The sequence below is a fragment of the Centruroides sculpturatus genome, unplaced genomic scaffold (genome assembly GCF_000671375.1).
Source record: "Centruroides sculpturatus isolate CEXI.00-Female unplaced genomic scaffold, Cexi_2.0 scaffold16, whole genome shotgun sequence".
NCBI classification, from domain to species: domain Eukaryota; kingdom Metazoa; phylum Arthropoda; class Arachnida; order Scorpiones; family Buthidae; genus Centruroides; species Centruroides sculpturatus.
The window spans coordinates 1,176,169-1,189,395 of NW_019384548.1; the positions used below are offsets into that span (position 1 = coordinate 1,176,169).

Below are 13,227 nucleotides of genomic sequence, written 5' to 3' on the forward strand. Positions count from 1 at the left end.
ATGAATTTAAACGTTCCGCAATTTCATCAACTGTTAAAGATGGTTCTGCTTCAACTAGTGCAGAGAGAGCATCATCATCAAAGTCAACGGGTCTTCCAGTACGAGCCTTATCCTCCACACTAAAATCATTATTTCTAAATCTTTCAAACCACTTCTGCGCAGTCCTTACACTAATTACAGTTTGATTATGAACAGTATTTAATTTTTTGGCTGCATTTGTAGCAACTCATCACTTAAAAATAAAAAGTATAAAACATGTCTCTTATATTCATCTGTTACTTCCATTTTAACGAAAATAAACAACTGAAATGTTCCCAATTCTGAACAGTATTATATGAATGAGATCCAATTTAACACTTCAGTGTAAAAAGTATCACATTAGACTGGCATTTTTAACAGCAAAACAAGATTTTTCTCAAGGTCATAAAATATGCACGAACTTATAAACTGATCTGATAGTAGTTTTTGACTTCAATGAATTTAACTGAGTAAATTGAGTACACTTCTAACCACCAAATCTACATTAAAACTAACAGATTAACAACACAGCTAAATGGGAAGGACTTATCACATCAACTTATCAGAACAAGTCAGATAAATTGGGAAGGGCTTATCAGAACAAGTCAGAAAAAGAGGCACAAGACACTCAGATATAAATTTTATTGATATGAAAATGCATTTCGGGTGCTAAAACCCCTCACCAGCTCATTAAAAGAATAGAACATAGCAGTTAACACTATCAATATTTAAAGTATTATATTAGATCAAAGATTACAGTCTGGTATCAAATATCTGAATGCACTGCATATACAAAATATTAGATACTTTTATGGCCTTATTTTAACAATAACAAATAATACTAAATTAAACACAATTAAATTTGTACAATACAATAATAAACTTAACTGCACAACACACCGGAATGAATATACAAGATTAACATTTGAGTGATAAACATTTTCATAACCCCTTCTGAGCTCTTCTTCTTCAGCCTTCTTTTTAATTCAGTCTGTTTTCAATTAAAAAGAGAGGCCTGAAGAAGAGCCCAGAAGGAGTTATGAAAACGTTCATCATTCAAATGTTAATCGTATTCACACTGGTTAATGGTTGATGTGAGTCGCATTTTACAATAATAAACATAATTGACAGTTAGTCTTGTACAGTCACATAAAGATGTTGTCTTCATACACAAAATTTTTCCGTCTCATCCTAATGTGATAAGTCCTTCCATTTAATCATGTTGTTAAGCTATTAGTTTTAATTAATTTGAGTTCATCATTATATTTTTTTTTTTTTTACAAAAACATTGATATAATAAAATTATTTTAATATCTCATTTAAAATTGATATGACCAACCTCCAACAACACTTAAAGGTCTAATAGAATTATCAGTATTTTCAGCTAAACATTGAAGTTGTGGATGATGACTAATTGGCAAAAATCCTTGGGCAGCTGTAACAACCAGATTAGCTAAATATATCCAGGTATTATTATTCCAATTTGCTTTGTCAAATTTTCTTCCATTAACAAATGACATTTCTAAAAAACAAAAAAAAAATATATATATATATATATATATATATAATATTTTATATACAATAATTTTTAAAAACAAATATTTTCTTACCATCTACATTTTCATTAATTTGTCCAAATAAAACTTTTATACTTTGACAATCAAATTTTGGCAAAGGAAATAAGGGTAACTGTTGATCTTTATTCTCATTCAATATCTGCAACAAGAATTTCTATAAACATTTTAGAATTATTTTAAATTATGCAATTAATATTGTCTTAAATAATTTTTAAAAAATTAAGATCTAAAATAATAAATATAGCACTTATCAAATATATACTTATAGATGTATTGTAAATTTTATCTATGTCAGAAAATTAATTTAAACTTGCAAAACATTCAGATAAGTATAGACAAAACAGCAAAACCCCAATTAATCAAGATTCCACATTATCTGAGACAAACCTGTAAGTGAATACACCAGTTTTCTTATACTGTAATTCATACAAGAAAGTTTAAAATGATAATACACATTACAGAATGATTTGCTTCTGTTACATTTTATTTGTTAACTTCAATGTGAGACAGACCATTTATATTAAAATGTGTTAAAATGTGACTACAACAATACACATTTTATTGAAACAATTGTACATATGTATTAGCTATATAATAAATGATGTAAAAATTGTTCTTCTTATATATGAGTAAATTTATTAAGGTATTTAAAAAAAGCTTAAAAATGCTACCATATAAATCTTTTATATTTGTAATTTTTAATCCAAAATAACTGCATTCATTTGTTTTTTACTTGAGTTTTTGGTTATCAGAAGTAGTATTGGTCCACATTACTTTGGATAATTGGAGTTCTACTATAATTATATATGTTTTATTTCCATTCCAGTAACATTGAATTAGTATTTCATATAAATAATAAATAATATATATACAGAAGAGCCTCGATTATCTGACTCAATTGGGGACTGGGGTTGGTCGGATAATTGAAAAGTCGGATAACCGAAAAGTATGAAAAAATTCATTATTAGCATAGTATATTATTATATCCCATGTAATTAGTATATTAGTTTATTAGTATATCGCTATTAACCTACTTTGCGTTGAATTTTCATCGATGTGAAGCCTAACAAAAATTTTTTTAAATAATAATCGTCGCTATTGTATCGTTAAAAATTAGAAAATTAAGCCTCGTTTAAATACTGGCCTCCCTTTCATGGTCGAATGAGTGTTGCCAGCTAAAACATGTAAAAATAATATTAAAGTAGCCAAGACATAGCCAAATATTGTAGCGCCACATCACTAGCGGACATTTGAAATTTGCCAACTAGGACAATCGGTTAACCGAGGTGTCGGTTAATCAGGGGTCGGATAATCGAGGCTCTACTGTATACATAAATTGTTAAATTTCATCAATTTAATGGAAAATAATATTCATTTAATCAAAAATAGCAGAATCATTACCAAAATATAATAGTAAACTTTTTTAAGGAAATATAAATTATTTTATAAGCAAATTAATCTAATGTTAAATGCAGAACAGGCTTATTTGATAAAAAAAAAAATTAATTTATGAATGGTTTAAAACTGCCATACAAATATAATTCTTCAGCCTATAAATTTCTGTTTATTATTATAATTATTATTTCAATTTCATTTTGTTCTATAATGAGAATTTCTTTATATATCTTATTTGAGTATTGTTATATTGCCACTGATGAAAAAAATAAACACACAGAAACACACAATAAAATTTGCTATAATTTATTGATTGAAATCATTCTATAAGTGAAAATTATATGAATATAATCAGATACCATTTCAGATTTTGTGTAAATGATTTGAAAATTAAAGGTATTTTTATTTATGAAAGCATAATATTTTTAGAGATTATCAATTTCAATAGAAAAACATTCATTATATATTTTTTTCATTATAACATTGTTATAATGAAATTATAATAAAAAGTTTTTTATAATTTTATTAAATTGTTATTAATAAAAAGAAAAATTTTATGAAGTTATTTAAAAAATGTTTTATGAATACATATTTTTTTTAACTAAATTGTCTTTTCAAAAGTCTATTTTGTTTTGAAAACTTTTCTTATTAAATCTATTAAATTATTCTAATCTATTATTCTAAAAATATAATTCTATATATACAGGGTGGGGCAGAAAGGATGGACATTTTTGAAATGGCTAGAGCTCACCACTAGTTAGAGTGGTAGATTTGTGGCAGGTAGCATGAAAGTAGTGAGGTCTTAGCATTGTCTTTTCAGTTGAAGACATAGAGCCATGGACGATAGAACATTGAGTGTTTGCATACAACTGTTTCCTCAGTTGTATGCAAACACTTGGTGTTCTATCAGATGTGTATGACTGAACAATCTCCTTTGCATTCAGTCATACACATCTGATGGGAATATGTTTCCGCATCCTTGTGTACATTAGAAACGTATTCCCATCAGATGTGTGTGGTTTCAACAGGATGGGGCAATAGCCCACACAGTTAGAATATCAATTGACGTTATTCGTTGTCTCTTCCCTGATTGCCTCATTTCCAGGTTTGGTGACATTCATTAGCGAGGTTGTGGTCAAAGTTTTCAACATGAAAATGTGTATGACAGACATTCAGCACCGCCTTCCTGTAAGCCTAGAAGTTAGACAATGGCATTTGGAACATTGACATTCCAAACACCATTGTCAAACTTCTAGGCTTACAGGATGGTGGCGCTGAATGTCTGACATACACGTTTTTGTGTTGTAAACTTTGGCTGAATGAAGCTATTTGCGTGAAAGTCACCAAAATCACCTCCAGAAATACATCACTGATAACAGACACCACATAGGAGATATTGTTTTCTACACTTGATTCTGTAAAATGCTATTTCAATACGAACTCACATCTTCCAACAAATATCTTTTGTAGTAACAATTACAGATGTGATTTTTTAAAAAAACGTCCATTCTTTCTGTCCCACCCTGTATAATGAATTATATACTATATGAAAATTTTTACAAAATAATCAATCTGTGTTATAGTAACTGTGATTTAAATTAGCATAAAGCTTAATGCATTCACTAGTTTAAGAAATATGTATTATATCAGTTTTTTATATAACTTAATAAATTAGTTATACAAGTATCCCTTGTATAGCATGGTAGTTACATTTCTAAAAAGTTCCATGTTACGCAAATCCATGCTATACAAAATAAAGAACTAACACTAAACATAGGGTTAGGTTCCAAAAGTTAACAAAAAGTTAAGTAACAAAAAAAACAAGTATATTGTTCTTTTTTGTTACTTAAGAGAAATATGTTTATTAATGCAATTGATAAGTTATTTCCAATCAATAATTAATTAACAATCGCAATTAAAAGTACTGTATTATGCATTAATATTAATTTTAGTTAAACGAGTAAGTTTTTCTTTTTACAAAGTGTCATCATTTTCTGAGCTTATTTGTTGATCTTGATCAGAAATATCAGTGACATTTTCATATTTTTTATTTTTATCACAAAAACTTTTATGAATGACAAAATAAAAATATGTTATTAATCAAAAATTTGTTCTAGCAGGTTGTGTTTGTTTTGTTCAGTCAAGTACTGAGTGATTTTTTTTTCCAGAATTTGTGTTCAAATACCAAATTGTTCAAGTTACAAACAGTTTTAATACTGAAATACTGCTGTATTTTGTTTGTCATTTTTACGAATGATTGCTTACTTATAGTTTAAAAAATAGCTTAACAACACTTACCTAAAAATGTTTAAATAAATTTTACTAAATACAAAGATTAATCTATAACATGGTGACAGTCTTCAAGACTAAAGTCTGAAAACAACAACACCTGATTGATAGGAAAACTAAGACAAGGAAAAAAATGGCACAATCAGTTTTCATCAAAGTGAACCTAATGAAAGGCACAAAAAAGTTTACAACATTCTAAAATCCATGGGCAAATTTGAGACAACATGCATGATTACTTGAACAAAAAAAAAATATTGAATAATGGAGTTTGCACTTAAAAGTTGTGAAATTTTGTATGAAGGATTTCCCAAATTCTCTAACAGTGTTAGAGCAAAACCGAAAACCATCTCGTACAAGGGATTTTCCCAATTATTGAATCATGTTAGAGCAAAACTGTGTTGTGTAAGTGCCATGTTACATGAGGGATACCTATATTATACACAATATATTAACAGTAAATTACACAATAAGGCTCTCTTATAAGAATTTTTCATAAATAATAATGAATAGTTTAATAAATTTAACTGAAAAGTTAAAGTCTTTCAGCATCTCAAACTATCCAGTTTTTCATCAATCAGAATTTAAATGGTAATTGAATCATCATGATTCTGACTGTTAGAAATTTGAACCAGATTATGCCAAAAATACAAGTTATAAGAATTTACAATATATTTTTTAATTTAATATTTTTAGTTATAGATAAAAAAGTTTCATTATTTTGATAAGTACAATTTAAGCTATACATATATTTAAAATATTATATCAGTTTTAATGTATTGTCATCAAAACTTCATTATTATACACATTTAAAAAGCAGTGATGCATTTTGATGAATAAATATTTTTAAATATTCAACCAAATAAATGATGTTGATACTTTATAACCAATGTTATTTTAATTATAAAGTATTACTAATTGGTTGTAATCTAATTATCATTCAATATTTTGGATAATAATTAGTCAAACACTAAACAACAGTATATATTTTGGAAAAAAAAAGAATCATCTCATCATTGATATTACAACAATCACAGGAATAATTTTTTAAAATCTGAAACAATGTTTCTAAAATATTTTTCTGAATTTGAAGGTAAAAACCATTTGATATCAAAAGTAAATACTAACGTTTAACACAAAAAGATATTCACGAAGGAATGTAGCTTGTTGAGTAGCAGATTGAAGACTATGTTCTTTAAGTAAACTTTCAAATGCTGTGCAGGCATTTTCTAATTGCTTCAAATTTACTGATTGTCTACCAATAATGAAATTAATATGATCATCAGCCAATCTCCAATTCTTTTCTTTATATACCTAAAACAGAAAAAAAGATTATTATTATATACATATATCTAAAGCAATAAAAATCAAATAGATATGTTTTATTTGTTATAGCCACTATATAAGTAAAATATCTCACTATCAAAACACTAAAATTTTGCTCTTTTATATTTTGTATAACTTTTTAAATGGCATTTTGAAAATAAATATTCAATTATAATAATAAAATTAGTCTAGATACTTTGTTTAGTAAAAAAATATAATTACAGTAGAGCGTCGCTTATCCGAATCAATTGGGGACTGGGGTTGTTCGGATAACTGATATTTTGGATAACCGATTATGCACGAAAAAATAGTTTAACATATCCAATGTTGAACTTTTTCTCCGTTGAGTGTCGCTTCGCGTTGAATTTTTGTCAATGTTAAGCCTAACGAAGACTATTGTATCGTTAAAAATAATTTTTTTATTTTGTACAAACAAAATAAATATATTGAAAAATATAAAAACAATAAAAAATTATACTTCAGAAGTTAATTTAATATCAAAAACGTAAAATATCTGAGTAGCCCAAGATATAGCCAAAGATTGCAGCGCCACAGCACTAGCAAGAATTTAAATTTGCTGACTGGAATTCTTTCGGATGATTGACGTTTCGGATAATTGACTTTTGGATAATCGACGCTCTACTGTATTACAAAAAATTCTCATTAATTCAAATTCAGATAATTAAAACCCAGTTAGTTCATAACTACTTTTGTCCCAACCGGGGATATAGAGATTTACACGTTAAGGAATTCGGTTAGTTCAAATATGGCTACTTTGAAATTTGAAGTGAAAATTCTGTCCAAACTGTGATATGCACATGTTAACTCGTTTGTTTAGATTGAAGTGCCTCCGTGCTATAAGAGAACAATAGACCAAGAACAACTCTATACTAGTCAATATGACTTTGCTTTTACAGTAACACATTTTCAGGTGTCATCTTCCTATCCTTTTTTCTCTTATAAAATACAGCTGGTTTTTGGGATAGCAAGATTGGGCTGCAAGTAGCAGATTGAGATATTTGTAGGGCTCTAGACTACTACATTTGAATGACTTACTACTTTTTTGATGACTTTAAAATAATTTGGGCTACATTTTGAAGAATTCTGCTTTACATTTTATAAAACCTACCTGGCAACCTGTGAGGTTCTCCCTGGTCATGGGCAGTTTACTTTCACATTTATACTATTAGCAGCAGGTAAGCCTGGCATTGCCCAGGCAAAAAATAAGAACATTTAGATTATTAGATTCTTTTGTACTTCTAAGCCTTTTATTATATTACATTATAGTATTTGGTTTATATAACTACAAAGGTTATCTTATGTAAGATTTATCACACTGAGTGACCAATCTAACACATTTAAAACAATTTTTAAATCCTGTACAGTAGAAGAATTAAGAATTTTTAAAATGTGTTAAATTGGTCGCTCGGTGTGATAAATCTTACATAAGATAATTTTTGTAGTTATAAAAACCAAATACTATAGTATAAGAAACATTATAACGAAAACCATATAAAGAGTTTGGTTATTTTAGGCTATCATTATCATGTTTATCGCAATACTTGGGTGATACAAAATGGCACAATTTCATTGATAAAGTAGACAGCATTTTTCCTAATGTTAACTCTAAGAAACAGTACTATTCGCAGCCAAATATCAAATGGTAATCTGCCAATAAATCAAATTTTGTGAAAAATGGACAAAACATTTGAATTCAGCACCATCGAAAACCACTTAAATCATATTTTGTGCTTGCCGGTAACCTTGTATTATGTAGTTTTCCTACTCAAATGCCACCATACTGCTGGGTCCAATAGGAAGAAAGGAATGTTGCAGAAGGAGGGTGAAGTAAATTCAAGAAAAAGTAGTTGACCTCGTCTTGGAAAAGAGGATTATCAACAACTACTAATTAATATTGGTCTACTATTAATATTTGAAAAATTATCCATGTTGGATAGGTTATGATGACCCCGCATATGATCAAAGTTGCTAACCTTCACATCTGAAGGACTTCATATTAAACTTGTTTAAATAAAAAAAATCTTGTAAAAATGTGAGAATAATTGCTTTTATGTGATCCCATAAAAAAAAACAAAGATCTGGTGAAACCAGTTGAAAAAGAAAAGCTCAGCAAAAACATCTAAATAAAGGAAAGCTTTGAAACCTGTGACATAAGAATAGTGGATGCAGATTTGACTGTAAGACTCAACATGTGTATAAAGTGCACATTACACAGACTACAAAACAGGAAGTTTTGAACAAAGCAATGTCATCATGATAAATGGGAAAAATAAATATTGGCACAGAAAAATACTTCAAGCTCTACTTTGTGGCTTAAAATCATTGCACATTTGGCTGAATGGTAGAACATCTTTAAGCAGTATCAGTGAAAGAAATTTAGGAAAATGGGTTTATGAGTTAATAAAGGAGATGAAATCAGGGAAGGGACAGGGAAGGATGTCCAGATTTCATGGTAGTTAAGTATGTCCTCGCATATATCACATTTATAAAAAAAAAGTATTAAAATTGATTTGGTGTTTGGTTACATCAATGCAACATGTGAACAATCTGCCAAGAAGGATGCATCCCGAAAGAACTTTTATGTAAAGCTGATCCCTATTTAGATGTTACTAATGTGAAGAAAACCAGAAAAACTCCACATGGCCAATCCATTGGCCAGGCACAAATCCACAACAAACTACCAGTGTTTGGTGGTTTTATCCACTCAGTTACTGGAGGATACTTGTTAAGCTGAAATTTGAAAAAATTGTAGACTTATAAACTCCCACTATCATCCACCTGTTAGTCCGTCCTAAATCATGAGAATGGAGTTAGACAGATAAAAGTTGAGACCAGATATGGAAAGCTTAAGAGCAAGAAGACCAGATTAACTATATACAAACTTTCAGTTTGCACTGCAAGTCATGTTATTTCAATTCAAAAATTTCCCCTGAACAGAGTTAGATACATAACCAGCACAATAATCTTGTTGGGAAACATTTTAAAAAGAACTCCACTTCATCAATGTTGAAAACATTAAACTCTTTGTAATCTGCAAGAAGTTCAGGTAAGGTTTCCTCTTCCCATTTTTCACAGTCCTTGGAATGCACATCTTTTGCTTTCCTGTGAAAAGATCTAAAAACAATGTTGTTCCTGACTGAAATTTTCAAGCCAGCCAGCACTGGAACTGAAATTTTCCACTTGAAAATCTTTTGTGAAGTTCATAACTTTTTCCTTAGCAGAGTTCTGCTTATTGGAATTTTATTTTCCCCCTCATAACCACTGAAACCATTTCAGAATAGCTGCTTCAAACTTCTGGAAAAGTTTCTAGCCACTTGCACTGAGGGATAATGCTTGCTGTGTATCTTTCAACAATGGCATCCTTATTTTTCAAAATCATGAACATATTAGGTGGAAATTGTAATTCTCTGGTAAGTTTCTTCATTATATTTGGCTTTTCTTTCACATCTTTAATTAACTGCACTTTTTGTTCAAACTCAAATTTTCAGTTGACATTTTCTCTAACATCAAACCTCACAAAAACTCACTGTACTGTATGAATTTACATCAGCTGCTAACATGTACAACCAACAACATGGAAGAACGCAAGCAGCAGGTGGCTGGAGTGATTATGATTTATTCAAGTATTTCATTGACATTGTTGACAGAAAAAAGAGGGAAAATTTTAAGAATTCTTGTTGAAAAACTTTGACTTGCTGAAGGAGAAAGCTTAACACTAAATTGTATAGGTGTTAGGCCCAAGTGAAAATTTCAATACCAACAAACTTTAACTTGTCACAAATTGACTTATATAATTTTTAGATTCATACAATTTCTAATGTATATACTAATGTATAATGTAATACTGTAAATATTACTCAAAATAAATTATAAATAATTTATAATTTTTATTTATTTATAATTATTTATAATTTTCATTGTCTTTCAGTCACAGATGACTGAAAGACAATGAAAATTCAAATTTATGTGTACAAGAACAATGATAAATTTTACATACAATATTCCATTTCATTTATTCATAATTTCAAATAAAGTGTGTAATAATCCTACCTGTTCTGCCAATTTATAGGCTCGTAAAGCATGTTTTCTCTGACCAGCTTTGCTAAATCTATGTCCTGCTAAGATAACATGAAAAGCATATTTTCTAATCATTGGTGGCTTTGTATTAAGAAAACAATGAGCAGCTTGTTCCAAAAGCAATGCACTACGTAGATCTGAATCTTCACTTGTCATACGTATAAAATGCAGAGCAGCTTCACTATACAAACCTTTATTTTTTAAACATTCTGTGCTAAGTAATGTAGCACGAGTAGCAAATACAGAAGATCTAAATCATAAATAAAATGCTATTCATGAAATGAAATAAAACAAGTAACAAAGCATTAATGCTTATTAGATATTATCACAGAGTAACCAACAGAATATGAGGATAAAAGATAACTCATTCATCACAAAATATAATTTTAAAATTAAAAATTTTAAATATTCTGTTTTATTAGTTAAAACATTATCTTTACTGAACAATTTTTAATTACCATAAAATAAACATTTATTCCACATTCCATTATATAAAAACATAGTTAATTATTTCTAAAAATAAAGAAATTTTACTATGAATCATTGAAGTTAATCTAACAATACATATCTTGTTAGCAATAGCTAATAATCAGGGCCAGTGAAAGAGTATCTGATGCCCTTAGGCAAAACAATTTAGGTGCCCCTACATATTCCATACTCACAAAAGCACACAAACACCCATACATGTGGATATTTATAAAAATATCATCAATATAAATATTTTTTAAAATTTTTATTAATTAATAATAATTAATGAACTATCTTTTCTTTGCTTGAGTAGTGCACCATTGAATCTTGATGCCTCTAAGTGATTGCCTAGGTTCATTTAATGGTAAAACCAGTCCTCCTTATAACACTTTGTAACCGTTATAATAAAGTGAAATAAGCTTGTGAAATAAAATTGATAACAGCAAGATATGCATTGTTAGACAGACATAATTTCTAATTTTAATTGAAGAAAAACAATACAGTTTGAATTTATAAATAAATATTTGTACTAATTAGAATTCTATGATAATGTATAACACAAACAACATTATAAGATCAGTTATATATTTGAAGTAATTTTTGGAAATAATGTTATTTTTTTAATAGTTAAATAAGTATTGATTTCCCTTCTGTTGATTTCACTGATGATCTAGATCAAGGGTTGCAAACTGGCAACCTGCAGGCTGGATATAGCCCATTAAGACTTCATATCAGGCCTGAGGCCTTGATAATTTCTTTTCTAAAAATCATTATCTCTAACATCATGCAGGAATTAAAACAGAAAAAATTTCAAACATCTAACTGTTTAGGCGATATATGTTGTAAAGACCTAGCAACAAAGGAGCCTTTGTTAGAACTATTTTTAATTACAGTATGTTTTAGTTTACTGAATAATATTGAATACAGCCCATGTCTGATATACATATATTTGACTGGCTCTTTGCTGCATCTGAGTTTGAGACCTCTGGTCTAGATTGTTAACAAAATGTGAGGTTCCAAAATCAAGTTGAAATCAAAATTAATTATAAAATTCCTAAGAAGGAAAATTTAGATTGTCAAATCGGACCAAGAGACCGTGTTAGTGATGTAAAACAGACACCGGACATATATCAAAATAAACGTGACGCAATGTTAAACAATGTAAGGGAATGTCGACTGAGAAAGAGGGAGCCTTGTCAAGATGCTCATATACAAGCATTGGAGTTTAAGACAATTGAGAAAAGGGAGGTTAATAACCAAAAGGACATCTGTTAGGTCGTTTAAGCTCTAAAACCACAAGCAACCACAAGAACATCTAGTAAATAATTTGTTCTAAAATGTCCAGGAAAAGACAATAACAGAGTAAAATATGAGTGCAGACTTCAAAGCTCCATCAACACCTCTCAGTTTGAGTCAATGCAGGGTGCCATAGACCCCCCAGTGCGGACCTTTCCCATGACCTGAATTGGTCTCAGCTTTCACCTGGAGACAGGAGAATGACCAATTGGGGTGAGGGAAAAGGGACACAGGACCAATCAAAAATTGAGATTCAAGGGAAAATCCTATAAAAATCTTAAGGTCGGAGGGCAGTTCTCCTCAAAATATCTACACCCAAAGAACTGTCACACCCACGAGATTACTCCTACTCCTTTGACGCATCTCAACATCACCAAGAAACTTGAAATTTGCCCGACCATCTCTCCTAACTCGTTTCTGCTCCAGGCCCCCACCTTTACCATCACTGTCACCATCAAAAGTCAAGCGACTCTTTAAATCGACAGTCAACGCACCTAGCCATCCAGTCTTTGACACAAACTGTATTTTAGTATTATGTAAGTTGTTTTTACATTAAAATAAATGGTTTACTGTTAGACACATGTCATCTTTGTCTTCTCCGCCACCATCCACATACAAATGGACTCTAGACCATCACTGACGTGGAATTAACCAATTCCCCCTAAAGTTATGGCAAACTTACAAAAGTTATGAACTGAGATATCAGGTGATGCAAATACTTATATTATTCAAAAACATATTTATTTTTATATATTATAAATAA

The 13,227-nt window shown here is 29.5% G+C and overlaps 1 protein-coding gene across 1 annotated transcript in view; it reads right to left on the bottom strand.

The window, feature by feature from the left end:
- LOC111623563 (trafficking protein particle complex subunit 8-like) overlaps positions 1 to 13,227 on the bottom strand; it is a 114,325-nt gene that overhangs the window by 38,338 nt on the left and 62,760 nt on the right. The window contains exons 13-16 of the mRNA XM_023366178.1: positions 10,674 to 10,950; positions 6,405 to 6,590; positions 1,629 to 1,749; positions 1,358 to 1,540 (exon numbers count right to left, since the gene is read on the bottom strand). Coding sequence (XP_023221946.1) covers positions 1,358 to 1,540; positions 1,629 to 1,749; positions 6,405 to 6,590; positions 10,674 to 10,950 — 767 coding nt within the window. The remainder of the gene's footprint in view (positions 1 to 1,357; positions 1,541 to 1,628; positions 1,750 to 6,404; positions 6,591 to 10,673; positions 10,951 to 13,227) is intronic.